This window comes from Oryctolagus cuniculus, chromosome 14, assembly GCF_964237555.1.
Source record: "Oryctolagus cuniculus chromosome 14, mOryCun1.1, whole genome shotgun sequence".
Classification (NCBI taxonomy): Eukaryota; Metazoa; Chordata; class Mammalia; order Lagomorpha; family Leporidae; genus Oryctolagus; species Oryctolagus cuniculus.
This window is the reverse complement of record NC_091445.1, coordinates 40,803,457-40,822,521: the sequence shown is the minus strand read 5'-3', so window position 1 is coordinate 40,822,521 and position 19,065 is coordinate 40,803,457. Positions and strand designations below refer to the sequence as shown.

The 19,065-nt window shown below is 40.3% G+C and overlaps 1 protein-coding gene across 7 annotated transcripts in view; it reads left to right on the top strand.

Moving 5' to 3' along the window:
* CTNND2 (catenin delta 2) overlaps nucleotides 1-19,065 on the top strand; it is a 982,006-nt gene that overhangs the window by 362,011 nt on the left and 600,930 nt on the right. For all 7 annotated transcript variants that reach the window (XM_070056591.1, XM_070056587.1, XM_070056589.1 and 4 more), the window contains one exon: nucleotides 9,289-9,401. In XM_070056591.1, coding sequence (XP_069912692.1) covers nucleotides 9,289-9,401 — 113 coding nt within the window. The remainder of the gene's footprint in view (nucleotides 1-9,288; nucleotides 9,402-19,065) is intronic.

The window sequence follows — 19,065 nt, the reverse complement described above, 5'->3', positions numbered from 1 at the left end:
GAAAGAAAGAAATGAAGGCACAAAAAATTCAAAGTATCTATCACATTCATGAATTGGAAGAATTCATGTCATCAAAATGTCCATACTACTGAAAGATATCTATAGATTCAATGGGATCCTAATTAAGATACCAATAGATTTTTTTCTCAGATCTAGAAGAAATGATGTTAAATTCCATGTAGAATCACAAGAAGCTCCAAATATTTAAAGCAATCTTAGACCACAAAAATAAAGCCAGAGGCATCACAATACCAGATTTCAATACAAACTAGAGAGTAGGTATAATCAAACAGCCTAGTACTAGCTCAAAAATAGACATGTAGACCAGTGAAACAGAATAGAAAACCCAGAAATCAATCCAGACATCTACAACCAACTAATCCTTGACAGAGGAGCTAAAATCAATCCCTGGAACAAGGACTTTCTCTTCAACAAATGATGCTTGGAAAATTGTACCTCTGCATGCAGAAGTATGAAACAAGCCCCCTACCTTACACCTAATACAACAATCAATTCAAAATGGATATAGATTCTAAATCTATGATCTGATATCATCAAATATAGGTGAACATTGGGGAAACTCTGCAAGACATTGGAATAGGCAAGGTCTTCTTGGAAAAGACCCCACAAGCACAGGCAATCAAAGCAAAAATAGACAAGTGGGATTACATCAAGCTAAGGCACTTTTGCACTGCAAAGGAATCACTCAACAATGTGAAGAGGCAACTGACAGAAGGGGAAAATATTTGCAAACTATGCAGCTGATAAATATTAATTATCCATAATCTATAAAGAGCTCAAAAAACTCAACAACAGAACAAATTATCTAGTTAAGAAATAGGCAAAGGACTTGAGCAAGCATTTTTCAAAGGATGAAATTCAAATGGCCAACAGACACATGAAAAAATGCTCAGGATCAGGATTAGGAAAATGGAAATCAAAATCATGGTGAAGTTTCACCTCACCCTAGTTAGAATAGCTCTCATGCAGAAATCCACAATCTATGCTGGTGACAATGTGGGGATAAACTACCCTAATCCTCTCTTCATGTGAATGTGAACTAGTACAGCCATTGTGGAAAATAGTATGGAGATTCCTCAGAAATATGAAAATAGGTCTGCCACATGACTCAGCCATCCCATTCATGGGAATTTACCCAAATGAGATGAAATCAGTTATTTGTATCCCCATGTTTATTGCAGCTCAATTCACAATAGCTAAGATATGGAATCAACCCAGATGTCCATCAACCAATGACTAGATAAAGAAAATACAGCATATATATATATATATATATATATAGTCCAAAAATATAATGTATAGGACCTAAATTGACATTTTGATTTGATTTTTGTTTATAGTACCTGTCTCTACTGTTGAGGAACAGTGTTTTGTTTTGTTTTGTTTTTTTTTTTGTAAATAAATAAATTTTTAAAAAAGGAGAAAATAAGAGCACTCCCCATCATGGGGGCTGCCTGTCACTAATGATCTATCACCTCCCCAAACCCCCATCTTCTAATACCATACCTCTGGGCATCAGTATTTCCACACAGGAACATTAAGATCACAGCAATTGTCACTTTATCCTACCCTAACTTAGAACCTAAATACATGGAGAAATTGGAGGAAGATAAGAAATGTGTATATTTGGGGGTGGCAGATAGGAGCATGGTACCAAATTCTCATCTTATATGGGAGACAGTTAGTTGATAAGGAATAAGGAATAGTACTATGTACTGTAAAGATATCAATGGGGATTTGGAGGCATGAATGTTTAAAGGAACTTTGAAAAGTATTCATCTCTGAGGGGAAATTGGACAACAGGGACTGCTGCTGTTTTTCAAATAATATGGGTGAATATTTAACCCATTTCAAATGTACAATTTGGTTAAAACATTGATGATTGCATTTTGATTTAAAAACAGCACTGACAATTTTTTCCCGTGTTTAGATATGCATTGATGCACACACACATACACTTGCACACACAAAATCACAGCAAGTGATTCTGCAGAAGGAACAGCCTCTGACAGCCCCTTCAAGTACACTTTTATTCTTTTTTTTAAGGTTTATTTATTTATTTATTTGAAAGAGTTACAGATAGACAGAGGCAGAGAGAGAGAGAGAGAGAGAGAGAGAGAGAGAGAGAGAGAGAGTCTTCCATCCACTGGTTCACTCCCCAGATAGCCTCAACAGCTAGGGCTGGGCCGATCTGAAGCCAGGAGCCAGGAGCTTCTTTCAGGTCTCCCACATGGGTGCAGGGCTCAAGGACTTGGGCCATCTTCTACTGCTTTCCCAGACCATAGCAGAGAGCTCTGGAGCAGTGGGAACTCGAACTGGCGCCCATATGGGATGCTGGCACTGTGGGTGGCAGCTTTACCATCTACGCCACGATGCTGGCCCCCACTTTTGTTTTTGCACCAATTATAGTAGCAAATTCTAAGAACAACATGAAGATGAAGGCATTTCATAAAAATACTGACTTTCTAAAAGTCTTTCACAAGTATTCTCACATTTTTTTGTGTTCATGAAATACCTTCTGTGGCAAAATCAGTGCCGAGCAAATGACTTGTCCATTCCATTGAGGAAGCTGTGATGTCAGGATCTTGGGGAATTCATTGATAAACACTTCCCTACCACAACTTCATGTCAGTGATTTTGCTCAGAGATGAGATTACAGATTAGAAGGCTGTCTGTTCCTTAAAATTTTCACAATCTAAGAGAGATACAAACACTTGAATAGATAACTAAATAATGTCCAAGAACTATGGTATAAATTGGCTTTGATTGAATCACAGGATGTTACTGTGTGCTCTTTTTAATATATTTAGTTGACAAATAAAATTATATATATTTATCATATACAGTGTGATCATTTGAAGTATATATACAGTGTAGAATGGCTTAATCTAGCTAATATATGCACCATCTCACATATTTATTATTTTTATAGAGTACTTAAAATCAATTTTTAAGTATACAGATGCATTATTGTGAATTGTAGTTACCATGTTGTACAACAGAACTCTTGAATTTGTTTCTATCTAAGCTGAACTTTTATATCTTTTAAACAACATCTCCCCAACACTGCCCTCCCCCAAGCCCCTGGTAACCCTGGTACTCTGCTTCTTGAAGAATTGCACTTGACAGACTCCACATATCACATGGTGTTTTGGGTGCCTGGCTTTTGCCACATAACATGATATACTCCAGGTAAATGCATCTTGTCACGAAGCACAAGATTTCCTTCTTAACAACTGGGTAGCATTCCATCGTGCATATATACAGTGTTAATTGATTTTCCTTTATCATCTAACTTGACCCAGCAAGAGGACAAGTTTCTTCTGAGGCCTCTTGGAGGAGAACCCTCCCAGCAGTAGCCCTAGCAAATCCCCTGTTGTTCTCTGCTCCACACCACTGTGTTAGCCTGCAGGATTCCTGATTGTGTCAACATTATTGTGTCTGGGTGCGTGCAGGACCACATTTTTCTTTCCTTGTGTGGGAAGGAAGATGTCAAAGGAAAGCATAGATGTCTGACCATATACAGTGCCCAGACATATCTTGGGATGTGTGTTTGGATCACTTTCCTGCTTTAACTAGCCACAAGCCTGGGCATGGTCAGTTTGAATTCCACTTCACTGATTTCTGTCAATCAGGTCTACACTGCAGAAAACACTGCTTGTCTCCCGCTATGTAGAGTATTGTCCATCTTCTCCATTTTCCAGTTCAGTTGTCTAGTCTCTTTGTCATCTTTTTGGTCTTAGCAAAATCATCATAAACATATTTTTTACTCCATTTAATTATTCAGCCTAAATTTTTCCACCTGCTCCAGCCTAACTCACCCCATCCTAACAAATGTAACACCATAACATTAAATAAAATATTTCTTGAAGGAGTTAAAGTGTGCGAGTTTTCTGATGTTAGTTTTCATACTAAGTTAGCTAAGCCCCTTCAGAGACTTTACATATACTTTTTTACTTAAGACATTTAAACTCTACTTAATTAAACCCATTAAATTATTAATGTAGACTCTTTAGGAAAAAGTTATACAACTATATGATTTTTCTTATAAGAATCCTAATGTGTTATATGACTCAACAATGTGTTATTCTAGGAATAAAAACCTTTACATCTGGCTCTTGGTATTTTAATGAACTTTGGCATCATATATCTCAACCTTTTATGAAATTTTATGATCTAGAACAAGATAACGTTCACAAAGTAGGAATATATATGGATTCTAACACTGCTTTTCTCTCTCTTAAAACTTCTTTACCACTGATAACTAAACCATGCACTGCTCCAAATTCCCATGAAATCTGAATGTCTCTGGATGGTTTGTATGCCACATTTTTGCATGACTTACATCACCACTTCTCCTTGAGGGTTGCCCAGGGAAGGCCATACTAATGGTCTTTTCTCCAAGGGTTATTTTTCTGTATGTTTTCCTGCTCTTCTTGTAACTTACGTCTTCTAAAACTAGGTAACCTTTAATGATCTTTCCTCACGTTCTTTCCTCTCCCTAGTCTCACCTTCACTGAACTCATGTACACATATACCCAGGGTTACAGATTTCTCTAAATACTTTTATTTTTCTAGTTGGTTTCTTTTTTTTAAAAATTTTATTTAGTAAATATAAATTTCCAAAGTACAGTTCATGGATTACAATGGCTTTTCCCCCCATAACTTCCCTCCCACCCACAACCCTCCCAATCCCCCACTCCCTCTCCCATTCCATTCATATCAAGATTCATTTTCAATTATCTTTATACAGAGAAGATCAATTTAGTATATATTAAGTAAAGATTTCATCAGTTTGCACCCACACAGAACATAAAGTGTAAAATACTGTTTCAGTACTAGTTATAGCATTAATTCACATTGAACAACACATTAAAGACAGAGATCCTTCATGAGGAGTAAGTACACAGTGACTCCTGTTGTTGACTTAACAATTTGACACTCTTGTTTATGGCATCAGTAATCTCCCTAGGCTCTAGTCATGAGTTGCCAAGGCTATGGAAGCCTTTTGAGTTTGCCGACTTTGACCTTATTTAGACAAGGTTATAGTCGAAGTGGAAGTTCTTATGCACCCTTTGAGTGTTATTCCCGCCCCAAATCTCCAGGGGGTCTTGTCCCTCCTCCAACAGTAAACAGAGTTAGAAGTGGACTAAGGCATTGTTTCTACCACACCACAGCCTCTGTGCCCTTATTGCAGGAGAAGCTCATCACTCCGGTCAGGACACCCAGGACACCGACAGCCCTGCATGCCTTCAGGCCACAGGATTGGCCTGTATGAAGAGGAAAAACACACCCTCATTTGGAAAAATCAACCACTGGTCTCAAGTTTGGGGTCTTAAGTTCTAGCTCTTCTTGTTCCCAAAGCTATGTGTTTCAACATAGTATGAGGAACAGGTGGTTAGATTCTAAAACTTCCCAGCTCAGTGTGATGTGATGTTAGGGTCAAAAGAGTCCTCCCCATACACCTTAGACCATTTGCTTGGGATTAAGAAGAAAATCACTGCTTTGTGGCAGACTTCCCAATACAATGCTGTAAGAGAGGACCCAGGCAGATCCTAAACTGGGGAGATCATCGAGAATCCAGAGAGGTGAAGGTGGCTGGAGTTCACAGGACGAAGAAGCTGGAGGGCAAACTGCAATGGGTTCCCTGGGCATATAGAGCAACTCCTCTGTGTAAGGAAATGACCAGAAGCCAGGAAACAAGCCACCTTGAAGGGATAAGAGGAAATAGCTCCTGGTACGTACACAGAGATGGGACTCTTGCACCCCCCAGCCAAGCCAGGAGACTCCATAATTCATGGAGCACTGAGTAGAATACTCAGAAGGGTCTCACCTCAACAGTACAGGGGATCAGCATGTACAAAATGCTGTTATGTCTGCATGAAGTTAAATCATGAAAGATGTAAAAAAAAAAAAAAGACCAAAAATGAAGTTTTTAGCAGTGGTTGATTGGTATCTGAGCTAAAAATACATTGGATGAGCTTAATGATAGATTACACTGCAGGGGAAAAAAGATTAGTTTATTTGAAGACACCAAGCAAAATGACCCAAAATGAAACTCAAAGAGTAAAAATAATTTGTAATAGAATCTGTGAGCTGTATGACAATTCCAAGTGGCCTAATACACACTTAATTGGAGCTACCAAAGGAGAAGAGATAATGAAAAGACACAGTTTTTGAAGAAATAATGGCAGAAAAAGTTTTCAAGTTTTATGGCAACTGTAAATTCATAGATAACAAGAACTCAGTGAACCTCATACATAAGACACAAGAAGAAAACTACATGAGGGAATGTCATTATAAAATTGTCCAGCACCATAACAGAGATCAAAAAATCTGAAAAGCAGAGACAAAGGCTACATATAAACAACCAAAGGTTAAGAATAACTGTAGAATTCTGAGTGTCTGAGGAACAGAGCAGGTGAGAGGACACTGGAGCTACATTATCTTTCTAGAATGAATGAAAAAAAGATGTTTTTGAAGACATGCCAAGCTGAAAGAATTAATTAACAAAAGAACCACACACCAAGAAATATTAAGGGAAGTCCTGGGGCTGGCATTGTGGTATAGTGGGTTAAACTGCAGCCTGTGATGCCAGCATCCCATATGGGTGCCTGTTTGTGTTCTGGCTGCTCTGCTTCTGATCCAGCTCCCTACTGATGTCCTGGGGAATGTAGCAGAGGATGGCCCAGGTATTTGGGCTCCTGCCACCCAAATGGGAGACCTGGAAGAAGCTCCTGGCTATGGCTTGGCCCAGTGCTGGCTATTGTGGCCATCTGGGGAGTGGACCAGTAAATGGAAGATTCCCCCCCCCCCCCCCCCGTCTATCTCTCTCTCTCTCTCTATCACTCTCTATCTCTATCTCTATCTTCCTGTTTCTCTTTCTCTTCCTTTCTCTGTAACTCTGACTTCAAAGTAAATAAATCTTTTTTAAAAGAGGGGAGGTGGTCCTTCAAATAGAAGGAAAATGAAGCCAATGAAAATGTGGACCTGCCAAAAGGATTGAGGAGACCAGAAAATCTGACTGTGTGAGAGAAGGGAAGGCAGCTTAGAGAGGAAGATGATGCAAAGGAACCCTGTTGAAGATACAACCCAGAGCAAGTGTCTGCCCTAGAAGACGCCCTGGGTTTCTGAATCCTGAGTGAGACTGCTGTTCTTGGTCACCGTGGTGGACTGATAAACCAAGTGGGTGGAATGCAGTACATTTAAGTTTTGCATTTTGGTAGTACTAGTGAATTTCCATCTCCCTGGGAGATAGGTGGCCTTTAAGTATTATGTTTTTAAGATATGAGCACATTGAAGATATAACTTGGTTTTCTGGAATACACACACACATTTGAGATACAATGTATCACAAAACTTGGAAGTAAAAGAAACTTTTAGAACATATATTTTTTGGTGGACAGTAACAGCAGAAGAAAAAAAATATGGTTGAGCTTTTGGAGAAGGAAAGGATAGGTGTGTGAAATGCATCTGGCAGAGGTCTTATAGTCATTTCTTATCAACAGTACTCAGTGCCTTTGATATGTAGGAATAGAACTCTGAGCTTCAGCATTGGCATGCTGCTTCAGTTTGAGCACCCTAAAGAGAGAAGTGGAGCTCTCATTTGCAACATCTTTTACTTCAATCATTGAAATCATGTCAACTTAAAAAAATTATCTTAGGGAAAAGAGGGTATTATTAGTACACAGAGAGGGCACAACAGATCCTGTGTTTTTAATATTTCACCCATGGCAGGTAATAAAATTCACTGCATTTCTGAGAAGACAAATCCATGCATCCCTGGGAGTTTCAGCTCTACAAAACTGCCTGTGATCCTTTTTCTCAGTATGAAATAATGTTCTTGTTTTCTCAGCCCAAAAGCATAACTGCACAGGTTAATTATCTTAAAAGAAGTATGGAACTAGGGGCTGACGCTGTGATGTAGTGGGCTGGGCCTCGGTCTGCAGCACTGGCATCCCATTTGGGCACCAATTCAATTCCTGGCTGCTCTCCTTCCTATCCAGCTCTATGTTATGGCCTGGGAAAGCAGTAGAAGATTGCCCAAGTGCCTGTGCCCCTGCACCTGCGTGGGAGACCCAGGGGAAGTTCCTGGGTCCTGGCTTTGGATTCGCCCAGCTCTGGTCATTGTGGCCATTTGGGGAGTGAACCCGCAGATGGAAGACCTATATCTCTCTTTCTCTAACTCTCTCTATATCTCTCAAATAAATAAAATCTTATAAAAGAAAGTATGAAATTATAAAACTGTTTCCTTAATTTTTAATTAAAATACTCAATTTTCTATAATTTTGTTTATGAAATGACAACTTATGGGACAATAAAATACAAAGACTGAAATATGATACACATTGATGTACTTGGAATAGCTATGGTCCTTGACATTCCAATTGAGTCATTTTTCATTACAGTTCATTCAAACATCAGTTGATGCTGTAGATGAATTGTTTATGGGTTCATGTGGTTGTTTCTAAAGCGATAGATATCTCCAATGTTATGCAGTTAATAATTAGACAGAATGGAACTGGTAGCCTTATCATTTTGCTGGAATTTAAGGCATGATGCATTATATTTTACAACATAATTTTCTTCTGTTTGTAAAATGTAAGTAATATGAAGATCAAATTAGTGTATAAAGGCAGTTATAAGGGCAGTAGGGAATGAACATAGTACTCCAAGGGATAATAAAAAACAGACTGTATCCTTTCTTAAGCATGTACCTATGTAGGATTTTCATTATCACTGTTAGGTTTATTACGGTATTTCTCTGCACCATCTTTTGCTAACTTAAGATTATAATACCTCTATCATAGTGATATTTAAGTCATTCCCTTTACTACTTCATGAAACATTAGTAGCTAATGTTCAAGGAAGACGATAATTTTTTTTATTAAATGTTATACTTGTGGGCTCAGGAATATCAGCACCTACTGAGTACTGACCATCTGCCAAGACAGCACAGGCGACTTTTCTCATGGACAGTGTCTCACCTCATTCTCACCTGCTCCTAATGAAAAAGTATCTGAAACCCATTTTTCAGATGATGAAGCAGTTTTAATATGTATTTGAGGTTCCCGGGCCAGTGCGACAGTCACAAGTCTGTCTGAACTTTAAATCCCTGCTTTGATTCACAGTAGCAGACTCTGTTTCTTCAATTTGACATCTTGGAAGATTGTATTTCTCTCCTTGACCATCCTGTCATTTGAGTCTAAATTCCACTTTTCATTTGGATGACAGAATTCATTATTTTTTTTCCTGGGTTTCTTTCAGGAATTACAGTTTGAAAGGCTGACCCGAGAACTGGAGGCTGAACGCCAGATCGTAGCGAGCCAACTGGAGCGATGCAAGCTGGGGTCGGAGACGGGCAGCGTGAGCAGCATGAGGTAGGGGACTCTACGCTCTCTCGTTCTCCCTGGTTCCAGTAGCCTCGCAGAGTCAACATGGTGTTTATGTTCGCCTTTCCAAGCCGGCCGTGGAACTGGAACATTTAGTTAGATGTTGGAAAGAAATTGCAACGGAGCTGATTTAAGATGTTCAAAGGATGTCCAAATGGCCTGATTTCCACTTGAAACTCTTTTAACAAAACGAATGCCTGACCTGAATACAAATTAAACATAATTTTGCACAAAAGGGAGAATTTGCATTTGAGCAACTTGTTGGAAGTCAGGAAACATCAAATCACAATCTCCTAGGTTTGATTCTTTTTCTTCTCAATGATCCGGAGTTGCAGATCCCTGAAATAAAAGAGGAAGAGAACATTTTGCTGTAACCTTTATTACGGGCTAATGTAGAATGCTAAGTTATAAAGTTGGCTCTCAGAAATCAACCACAAAGCAATTTCCTGTCTGTAAAAAATATTTAGTTATCTATAAATATAAGTGATTCATCAACTAAGGTTTTTATTATAATCATGAATATTAAAAAAAAGATCTTTAGTCACTGGACCACAAAATAAGTGATCCTTCTTAGGACTATGGTTTCATATTTAAGATAAGGGCATATAAAAATGTGTGTGAGTGTGTGTGAAAGAAAGATAAATGGAGCTCTGGAACTTTCATTTCTGAAAAATGCAGTGTCCTTTATTCCTCTCTCTTGTATGATCTTCTTTAGCGGACATGCTGTATCTTTGGGGAGGTGTCTTAGTGAAGAAATAATAGCAGCTGTGGCAAATAAACTGCAATGTGTCGGTGATTGGACACAGTAACCCTGTGTCCCATTTCACACAGCAGACTGGACATGGGGTGTCCTGTGCAGACAGTGACCAAGGACCCAGGTTCCATCTAGTTTGAGGGCCCTGCCATTTCCTGCAGCTTCATTCTCAGTTGCGTTGTTCACTGTGTCAACACACTCCCAGTGCATTGGGGAGAGCCAGTCCCCTTCATTCTCCTAGGTGGAAGAGGGACAGGGCTTCTTGGTCTTGGAAAGTGGATACTGAGTGTCATGGGTTCTGAGCCCCCTGCTGAGGAGTTGGGAATCCCTGTGACCCCAAATCGGTGACAGCTAAGAGTTGCTGTTAGATGATAGTGGATGGTGACCATAGCCACTGGTGTGCCACAGGAGGCTGCTGTTGTGACAGAGAGCAGTTACTCTGTGATTTACTTTCAACTTCTTAAAAACCCTCCTGCACCTTATTTGATTTGATTTATATTGAGTAGATTTCTTAAATCAAACACGTCTTAAATCAAACACGTCATTGAACTACCAAAATAGACAGAAAATGATCCCATGACACCCTTTGGTTCTTTACATTGTATCATATATGCTTGGCTCTCAGCTCACTATACATCATCAGCAAATCAGTGTTAAATATTCATTAAACAGTATTTCAGTAAAGATGACGCTGCCTAATTATTTCCCCTTGCCATGTATAATATCAGTCTTCATCAAGCTTAATTATTTTGTCTGTTGGAAATCTCTAATGATTGAATCTATGTTTGTATAATACAAAAATTTTACTGAATTTTCACGGAACAACCAATGCCTAGCTCCCACGGTTATTTCTTGGTTGTAACCTAGTTGTTTGCTCAGCTTCAGAAATGCCCCTTTGGAAATTCAAGTCTTCATTAAGGGTGGTAGACTAGCCTCATTAGCACATTAAAAGAGATGTTGCAACAAAAATAGAATGCCAGCCATATTTTTAAAAATGAGGACAGTTAAAGAATTCTGTGATAATTTAGATGTTGATTCATCCCTCTCATTGATGCTAGGTTGGTGAGTTTCTACAGGAGCTGAAGCATAATCAAGTAATACTTTCCAGACATATTTTTTATATAACAAGTAGAAATGAATAACAAATAACATTTGACTTTTCTTCCACCTCTGTTGATGAGAACAAATTCTCCATCTTTTTCTGAAGGTATACTTTCTGGTAATTACATCACTATGTGCACTTAATGGAAAGATGTTGTTAGTATTCATTTATAGCAGTCAATTTTATAGCATCTACTGAATGCCAAGTGAGAGTTATGGGAAGAGGAATCTGGAGATACCTATTGTGCCAGCAGATCTGCTATAAGTAGCTGCAAGCGGGAACATTCTGACCTCTCTCTCTTCCTCTCTCTCTCTTCCTCTCTCTTTCTCTCTCTCTTTCTTGATATTATTTATTTATTTAAGTGGCAAAGTTACAGAGAGAAGAAGAAAGAGAAAGTTCTTCTATCTGCTGGTTCACTCCCCAGATGGCTGCAAAGGCCTGAGCTGGGCCAATCCAAAACTAGGATCCAGGAGCATGTACTGGGTCTTCCATATGGTGCAGGCACACACGCCCACCCCACCCCACCCCACCCCCCACACAGGCCATAAGCAGAGAGCTGATTTAGAAGAAGAGCAGCCAGGACTTGAACCAGAGTCCATATGGGATGCCAGCACTGCAGGAAGAAGCTTATCCTAATACGCCACAGTGCTGGCCCTCACTTATATTTTTCCAAGATCTTATTTATCTGATCTCTTGAACTCTCCCTAGACTTTTCTTTTTAAAAAAAGATTTATTTATTTCTTTATTTATTTGAAAATCAGAATTACAGAGAGAAGGAGATACAGAGAGAGATCTTCCATCTTCTGGTTCACTCCCCAGGGCTAAGCCAGGAGCTTCATCCAGGTCTCCCACATGGTTTGCAGGGGCCCAGGCATTTGGGCCATCTTCTGTTTTCTCAGGCTGTTAGCAGGAAGCTGGATCAGAAGTGAGCAGCTGGGACACCAGCCAGTGCTTGTGTGAGATGCTGGCTTCACAGGAGCCAGCTTTACCCACTGTGCCACAATGCCGTCCTCTCCCCAGACTTTTCTAAACATCCAAATGTATGTTGTAGTTCCCAGAATTCAGATGAGTTAGCAGTCATCTAAATATTCTTGGCCATCTGGAAATGAATTTTTGGCACTTTTTTCTAGAGCTACAGTTTTGGCTTGACCTTATCTGGCTCCTTACTGTCTTAGTTTTCCTCACCCAGGACTTGTTATCACAGCAAACCTTTCCAAGCAGTTGGATCCTAATTCCTTCTACAACTAGAGAGTTTGTCTTCATATTCCTCTCTGTTTCTCAAGAACCACCCAAGCCTGAGATAGGAGCATTCTACAGATGCTGCCCATCATTTAGAGTCCCGATCAAGTCTCTTTTGGTAGGAGCCCACTTCTGACCACTGACCAGTTGTGATGGTCTGGCTCACACTCACCCCAAAGCCCATTCCTTGACCATGGCATTGTTAGTGAAGTCTTGGTCTGGCTGTCTAATGAGACATCCAGTCTTCTCGCAGGTCTAGGGCTCTGCGTGGTTCTTCAGAGTTCTGTGACCCATGTCTTTGTCATATTCTCCATGGAAACTATATTGTTACCCATTCCTCTCCCTGCAGTCAGCCCAGATCCCTCCTCAGGTTGTGAGATTGATCTACACAAGTCATAAATCAGAACTGTGTCTGTAGAGGTCCTTTCCCTACTTCTCCATTTCCGCAACTACACCATGTTTTCCTGTGTCAGTCCTTATGGTCATGTGATCCCTTCTTGTCAGACTACCTCTTAGATTTCTTATCTCCCCCCACAGACCTGGTGGCCCAGCAGAAGCTGCTGTCCTCTTGAATGTCTTCCTGTTGTGTCCAGTTTTGACTAGGTGCCCCTTCTGTGGGAGTCATTCTAAGTTAACAAGCATTGGAATAGGTTGGGGCTAACATACTTATCAGCCTTTCTGGAGGCAGAATATTTCAGTCTCCAGTTGAAGGATGTGTAGGGACTTTGTCAAGTTCTGCTGAAAATTTTAAGTCACTGAAATACCTGTTGATGCCACTCATATTCCTTGATTTTCATGGGCAGCAGGAAAATAATGGGAGAGAAATTGAATTTAAATCACAGTTGGACTTACAAGCTGCTAAAAGAGACTTGAGTCCCAGAAGACATGATGGTGGTAGTGATGGTGGTGGCAGTTGTGGTATCGGATGATAGCAACACTTTTGAGGAGTGTTGGTTAGTTGGTTAGTACTCTTAGTTCTAAGTGTTTTACCTGTCGCCTCACTTCCTACTTATGCTAATCTTTTCAGGTAGGAATCACCACTGTCTCCACCTTGTCAGGAAGCCAAAGCAGAGCAAGACAGGAAGAACTGATTCTCGGGAGGATATGACCACATGAAGGGTCTGGCAGGTTGACCAAATTAGGGAGAAGCCACTGGGGGATAATGCACTAGGCCACAACATGAGATGTAAACATCCCTGCAGTAGACTGCCTTGGCAGCTGGGTTTCTTAGGAGCCTCAGGGCTTGGCTGAGGAAACTCCTTTAATAGAACTGGCACTGGACAATGGAAGGCTACAGAGGAAGGAACTCAACCTGTCAGTTTTCCAGCATTGAGGACTTGGATGGTAGCCCAAGGACAGGAGAAAGACGGTGCCAAGAGCAGGCCATGGAGAGCAGTGGCGATTGTGATTCCATACGCCCCATCCTTGCACACCCTGCAGCACCTGCAGAGGGAAGTACCACAGAAACAGACTGGCTAGCAAGTAGGCATAAGAGCATCAAAGTCTGTGGTGCTCTGATGCATGCAAAGCCTGTGGGTGAGCCCTGGGCCATAGGAGAGATAGCAACATCAGTTTCACTGTGTGAGGTACCACAGTTAGTCACTGTGCTCCATGTATTACATGCTGTAGGAGTGGAGAAGCAGGCAAGTAGAATACTGACACAAAATGTATTTGAAAAATGGAGCCATTTGTTCTCAGGGGAGATAGGATTCTTTGGTATTTTGGTGAGGTTCTGACCTTAAGCCAACCTCTCTGTGAATCCCCTAGCATTTCAATGATGATTGTAAAATAGACAGGTGTTGGTACCAAGTCTCACCCATGACCATTCAGTGCTGGAAGAAACAGAAGGGACTCAGATCCTCCCAGTCTCTCTTTCTCTTCCTATTGCTCTTACTCCTTCTAGTACTCTTACTTTTTCTGTCTCTTTCCTTCTCCACACACATTCATTAATATATACATATATGGACATGTATATATAATTACATAGTATATGATGTTATTAGTTATTAATGACATATGATATGAATGTGGATAGCATTTCCCAGAGTTTTTTGTTTGCCCCAAGCAATCTTCTAAATTCTAAGCTCCTCTGTAGTATTTGTGCACAATGATGGGCAAACCCAATTCCCTGTTTGGTAGACAGAAAGGAGGAAATGGAGCTAGGGTAGACCCTTGAAGTTCCCAACCACATTACCTCTGTAGTTTTCACAACTCCCTGCAAAGTAAGCGCCATTTTCACCTTGTTTGATGAGGAAACAGGCTTCCCTTCTTAGGTAACTTGAGCAGAGCCATGCAGACAGTCAACACTTAGCTCCATGCAGACCTCAGCCACAGTTCCCAAACCCCTTGTTTGTCCCATACCCTAAGCCACTGCTTGAGCCTGATCATGTCTACGTAGGCTTCACCAGGCACCGATATTTATCGGACATTATATCTCTCAAAGTCCAATTGTTGGCATTGTGTGTTTATGCAACTGTCTCTTTTCCTGCCTGGACTGTTAGCTGGCCAGGACTGCAACCCTAGCAAATTTATCCTTGTAGTTCCTGCACGAAGATGGTGCCTGCCATACAGCTGTGACTCAGTAAATAATTATTAAATCTACTCAAAAAACGATGACTAAAATTTTGGGAAATATAATCCTGAGATCTATACTATTTTGTTAACTAGGCACTTTTCCTGAAACTAACCAACTTTTCTGTGGACTTCTGGTAATCATTTCCTCCTTTGTTCATTATTTTGATAATTCTTTCTGCTGTATTTGGGAATCACCTCTTTATGTTCCTGGACAGCAACTTGAACCTTATGAAAGCAAATCAAGTGCTCTTCAGAATTTCAAGCTCAGCCAGTTTCCTCAACTCGTAGCTCATCGGGGTCTCCAGGTGTGCATCTCTCAGCACTAGCCCCTCTCTTGTCCATCCTGGTCCCCAGGATTATTAGCTGGAAGAAAACTGGTAGCTGGTTGAGGTAGACAGAATCCTAAGATGTCCACTGAGATTCTGTCATCATTGTTCACAGCCTTTAAAATCCCTGGGACATGAATATGAAGGCACCTCACTCTTATAATTGGGTTACATTTTATGTCACAGTTGACTTTAGAAAAGGGATATTATCTAGGTGAACCTGACCTCATCACACAAGCCCTTTGAATCTGGATCTGGAGATCAGAGACAAAGGAAGTCAGAAATTCAATTCCAAGCTAGAGATATCTGACACAAGATAAATTTGCTGTTGCAGGCTTTGAAAATGGAGGTAGCTGCTTGGCTAACAATGCAGATGGTGTGTAGATGCTGAAAATGATCTTGAGCTGCCAGCAAGCAAAGAAACCAAAGCCTCAATTCTATAACAAAAAGGAATTAACTCAGCACACAACCTGAATAAACTTGGAAGCAGATTATACCCCAAAACCCTCTAGAAAGGAAAATAGCCCTGAAGAAATCTTGATGACAACAGAGCAGAGAGCACAGTCATGGCTGAACTTGCAAAGTCTGTATGACTTTAGCTGAAACAATAGGTAGTGCTTTAAGCTGATAAATTTGTGATAATTTATTATGCTGTAATATGTAACTACTAAAGAGCTTTCCAATGAATTTCTGTTGGTCCTATAGATATATCAGCTAACTGAATTATGAGTTTTTGAGAAAAAATAAAATTTAACTTTATGACATTATGTATTCGATTCAGAAGTTTAGTATATAGGGGCTGGTGTTGCAGTGTGGTAAGCTAAGCTGGTGCCAGCATCCCATATTGGCACCAGTTCATGTCCCAGCTGCTCTACTTCCGATCCAGCTCTCTGCGGTGGCCTGGGAAAACAGTAGAAGATGGCCCAGCTGCTTGGGCCTCTGCACCCATGTGAGAGACCTTAAAGAAATTCCTGATTCCTGGCTTCGGATTGGCCCACCTCCAGCCATTGCAGCCATTTGAGGAGTGAACCCACAGGTGGAAGAGTTCTCTCTCTGCCTCTGCCTCTCTGTAATTCTACTTTTCAAATAAATAAATAATTAAATAACTTTAAAAATATGACCACTGTGGCCATTTGGGGAGTGAACCAGCAGATGGAAGACTTCTCTGTCTCTACCTTTCTTCCTAACTTTCAAATATATCTTTAAAAAAATAATAAAAGTAAAAGCTTAGTGTATAGCCCATTTTATTTTTCATGAAGTGTGCATACACTTGGACTCATAACTTAACCTGTGGCATTGATTCTAAAATATGGAAGTATTTGAATGTAGAGTGGAATGATAGTCTACTATAGAATTAGGACAAATAAATAAAACAATCATTTTAGCCTCCACTTTAAAAAAAATTTTACTCAGCACTGATTGGAGAGTACAGTCATGCAGCATTTACCAACTAGGACGTGTTCTGAGAAGGGCATTTTAAGAGATTTCAGTGTTGTTTGACCACCTCAGAATGTACTCACACAAATGAAGATGATGATGACAACACTGCTCAGTGGTGTCATCTAAAGGGAATGCTGTTGCATGTGCAGGGTGTCGTTGACTGAAACATTATGCAGCACAAGTCTCTATGTTTAAAAAGAAAAAAAACACATAAAAAATATAAACAATTGCTTGCTCCATATGAGATTTTCTGTCCCATAGATGAACTATCCGATGTTTTGCAATCAGAAGTTGCCATGAAATTCTGCCACATTTTGGAAAAAAGGCTGAGAAAGAATAAACTTTAAATATGACCAGAAAACATTCTGTTTATTAGCCAGTGTTGTGAAGCCAAATGCCAACGATTCTATAAATAGAATCACACTCGTCTCCATATCTACAAAACAGCCAGGCTTATTTTAAAGAAAATGCTGGTTTCTGGTTAAGTTAGTTAACTGATTTAGGCAAGAAACTAAATCAAGCAGTCACATACTTTATGTCAGGATTAAATTTACTCATTTAAAAGTATTATCAGTGAATTGTCTTAAGGAAATAAGTCCTATATGAATATGACTGTTCCCCAAAGTAGGACCTTGTGTCTGTTTCTTGTTATCCTGAATATGCTTGCCAGTGAAAGAATGGATTTTAATTTTTTTGTAGAATGTTTTAAATTATATCTATAATTTTATTTTAAAATTAGAAAGTAACTGTCACTTCCCTTTCTAGGAAATAATCATTTCTCATGGGAGTGAATGATTACTTCTCCAGCAACATTGTTCTGTTTGATTTAAACCAGACAATTAGTTTATTGAATTGATATTCAGAATTAACATTGCAGCAGTCATTTTCAGTCTTTTAGACTCTGCCTCACTGTGCAAACAGAAGAAAATACAGGGACTGTTGACGTATTTTAGAAATTTTCTTCTCCACTGCCAGTATTGTTAAAAATTTTAAGATGCGTTTTCTGTTTCCTTCCCACCTAAGTCCCACAACAAAAACCTCCCTCGGAGCCCATTCCCTATCCTCTGGAGTCTTCTGAACCCTCGTTCTCAGAGCCCCTCTTCTACCACCTTTCGTATTATAGCTGTATGGTTTTTCCAGTGTCCCACTCTCTGTAGACTGTCTTTCCATCCTCAGATTATTTTGTTAGGATTTCCGACTACAGTTTTTCATTTTTCCTACATAAATTTGGAAAAATCTTCTGGAATTCGCTCGGCGTCTGCAAGATTCACCTGCAAGCTTCCCAGCACCATTAAACTTCTGCTCAGGTTTCTACGCAAATCTTTCTCCTCCAGAAATAGCAGGGGCATTTGCAGCTGTTGCTGGTTTCACAGGGAAGCACTTCTTCCTCTAATCCTCCTCGTTCCCTGGTCATCAGCCCTCTGAGCCTTTCTCATCCCGCCTACAGTCCAAGGTCACTCTCCTCAGCCATTTCTATCTACTACCCCAGATTCCTTTGAACTCCTAATCCTGAATTAAATTTACAACTTGGATGAAAGCCTCTGCCCTCCCTCACCTCCATTAAGAACTGGTGGAGCCTTTCTCACCGCAGAAGCCAGTGTTTGTCCCGCATCTGTTTCCTCCACTGGTTTGCAAGCAATTCCCCTAGGACAGAGGCTAGGGACATATGCCATAGCCGTAGCTGGTATGCAGGTGGTAAGTGAATGAATCAATCAATGAACATACAGCACTTGCAGTACTATCCTCTGCTGTCGTTTGGCTAAAGCATCAGTTTTATTCATCTAGAAATGTCTTCATCTTTATATCTTTAATTATATATAGAACACATACAGTCGGCCTTCCATATCCATCAGTTCTGGATCCATGAATACAACCAACCATGGAACAAGCACACACTCATTGTTACATAAGCCATAGAGTATAACAAGTATTTTTGTAGTATTTACATTGTATTAAATATTATAAGTTACTCAGAGTTGATTGATTTAAAGTATACAGAATGAAGCCGGCGCCGTGGCTCAATAGGCTAATCCTCCACCTTGCGGCGCCGGCACACCGGGTTCTAGTCCCGGTTGGGGCGCCGGATTCTGTCCCGGTTGCCCCTCTTCCAGGCCAGCTCTCTGCTATGGCCAGGGAGTGCAGTGGAGGATGGCCCAGGTGCTTGGGCCCTGCACCAGCATGGGAGACCAGGAAAAGCACCTGGCTCCTGGCTCCTGC